Source organism: Acyrthosiphon pisum, chromosome X (assembly GCF_005508785.2).
Source record: "Acyrthosiphon pisum isolate AL4f chromosome X, pea_aphid_22Mar2018_4r6ur, whole genome shotgun sequence".
NCBI lineage: Eukaryota > Metazoa > Arthropoda > Insecta > Hemiptera > Aphididae > Acyrthosiphon > Acyrthosiphon pisum.
The window spans coordinates 120,180,307-120,183,273 of NC_042493.1; the positions used below are offsets into that span (position 1 = coordinate 120,180,307).

Consider the following 2,967-nt stretch of genomic DNA (forward strand, 5'->3'; position numbering starts at 1 on the left):
TCTCCTCCTCCGACTCCCATCGTTTATTGATTAACAACTACATCAAAGTTAAAGTTAGCGGTGGGACAGTCCCCCACTCGCTAATATTCACAAGAATTATACAAGTTATGAGATGGGTCACATCTCCTTGGATCTCACTGCCGAGCCTCAGCAGCCTGACGGACTCGCTCCTCTTCTTCCTTCAGTGACAGAATGCGTTCGACCATCCCGTAGAACATCCGGAATGACTCCTCCGCGTTCCTCAGTATAGCTGACCTTTCGTCCTGGTCAGCTGGAAGCTGGTCAAATGGCGGCCCGCAGATGATGTCCTGGATGTCAGCTGTGCACGGTCTGTGCGCCTACTGTGTAGACAGGAGGTCATGGAGCGCGTTCAGGGGGTCACGGAGTGCGTTCAAAATTATAAGTACCTAAAAATGCAACAAAAAACAACTTATTATGGAGAAGCAATCAAACCGTATCAACCTCTATAATAATAGGCGATAAAAAAAAAAAAAATAAATAAATGTATATAATTTAAAATACAAATACCTACGGCAGGATAACGACTGTACATAATACATTTAATAACATCATATTTCCATATTAAAATATACCTACGACAAGATAAAAATTTAATATTTTAGTCGATAAAATTATGTACTGCAGTAGGTTATCCGGACGACCGGACTCATTAATGTCAATGATGGTCCGGATGTTCGGATACAAAAATATCCGGATGATTGCATCATAGTCGTAGGTACACTAAAAGTTATAATTACCTATTTATAAGTATAGACGTCGTAACGACCGACGAACAAATACAAAGGTTGAACACCATCTGACGAGCCCCCAAAAAACTAAATACTGATGCAACGACGATAGCCGATAATCAGCGTTCGATTTTTATATTGTATGGCACAATAATTTTTTTATGTTATCGTAAATATGTACCATTACGTGAAAATGTGGAATGACAAAATACGATTATGAGTAGATGATTAAAAGATTTTTTTTTGCTCGCCCGGATAATTGGACGTTCGTTTGATTGACGTTCGGATCGGATAATCGGCGTTCAACCGGGTTTAACGTATTTATATATTACTAGCCGACCCGTCACAGTGATTGGTTGTTTATTTTGCCTCCGGACGTTGATATGTATAATTTTTTATTCGAATTTTATCGTTTAATGTGATTGACAAGTATATAAAAAATGGTCAATGAAAACGTTTTTAAATGTTTCTAGCGGTAATAATGATAAATATATTTTTATCAAAAACAGCTGATCCCGTGCACTTCGTTGCCCATTAAATGTAGGTACCAACTCTATACGACTCAAACTTTGTTCAATTTGTTATTTGATAATCGGTGTATGGTGTTCAAAAGTTATCTTAACTTTCCGTGGCCTAGAATAAAAATTCTGGTTCGCAGCAGTATATCAGGTAGGCAATATCTTGTACTGATAATTACGAACACAACAAAAAAAGAATCAGCGAAATCGGTTAGGTTAGCCCCTTAAAATTTTATATACTAGTATAGATATCAAATACATATTAATATTTTACAACTTCCCTAACTACCTGTATACATAGTCTTTAATCGGGTTTTTTTGTGATTTAATAAATGTGCGTTTAACCATACAAACTTTGTATTTCAAGCGACGTAAATTAAATTATTAATTATGATTCGACCAAGTTCGATGAAGACCATGATTCGATCTAAGTTTTAAATAGTACAATTTTATGCAGCAGGTTTAGAAGTTCATTTTTATCAAACATTGCAGTACAATTACACAAAATAGACCATTAACTTTACTAGTTTCAAAATTTGACCATAGTAATTTGTATTATTGTGCTACAACAACTTTTCACCTCATTAGTGAATATCTTGCATTGTAACAATACTACCTATATTCTATCTGAAATTTTATAGAAAGCTAATTTAAATTTTTATTTTAAATTATTACAATTAACTAATTCTTATGAAATTCAACATGCCATTATAAATATCAATATATCTTAAAAATTAAAATGAAATACCTAGTAATATGTTGATTTTAGTTTAATTGCACATTAGGCTGTCCTAATTAAGTATTTCTGAAAAACACTTATGAATTTATAACTCGAAATAATTTGCCAATTTTCACGATTTTAATTTATTTTGACATGTCAACTTCAAACGCTCATAAAAATTAATGTGGAATAATGCTCAAATTTTTTTTTAATTTCCACTAACAACTTATTAGGAACGTTGGAGTATACTTTCAAGATTTTTGACACTAATTACTCTTTGGCAGTAAAGCCATTTTTCTACCATTACTTTTTTCTAACAGCAAACAAATACGACAAGTACTGGCTTAAAAACTTGGTGAAGTCAATAAATTCTAATTGATCGTTAACAGAATAGCATAGTAACCAAATAACAGACTGTAAAAATCTATTACAAATATTAAATAAACCATTTTCTAATAGACATGGACTGACGAAACACCAGCGCAAAATGGAGAAGAAACTTAATCAGTGCGATTTCTGCGACAAGTCGTTCTCTAAAAGTACCAATTTGACAACGCATCGACGCACGCACACTGGTGAAAAACCGTACGCGTGCGATGTATGTGAAAAGTCGTTCTCCGAAAGTAGCCAATTGACGAAACACAAGCGGACTCACACTGGAGAAAAACCGTACGCGTGTGATGTATGCGAAAAGTCGTTCTCTACAAGTAGCAATTTGACGATACATCGACGCATGCACACTGGAGAAAAACCGTTCCCTTGTGATGTATGCGAAAAGTCGTTCTCTCAAAGTGGCAATTTGACAGCACATCGACACACACACACTGGAGAAAAACCGTACGCGTGCGATGTTTGCGATAAGTCGTTCCCTACAAGTAGCAATTTTACAACACATCGACGCACACACACTGGAGAAAAACCGTACGCTTGTGATGTATGCGAAAAGTCGTTTTCTGAAATTAGTAGTTTGACGAAACAC

General features: G+C 35.2%; 1 protein-coding gene across 1 annotated transcript in view; it reads left to right on the forward strand.

Moving 5' to 3' along the window:
• Positions 1 to 2,475: 2,475 nt before the first annotated feature.
• LOC100571304 (zinc finger protein 271) overlaps positions 2,476 to 2,967 on the forward strand; it is a 1,092-nt gene continuing 600 nt past the window's right edge. The window contains exon 1 of the mRNA XM_029485472.1: positions 2,476 to 2,754. Within this exon, the coding sequence (XP_029341332.1) occupies positions 2,476 to 2,754 (279 nt within the window). The remainder of the gene's footprint in view (positions 2,755 to 2,967) is intronic.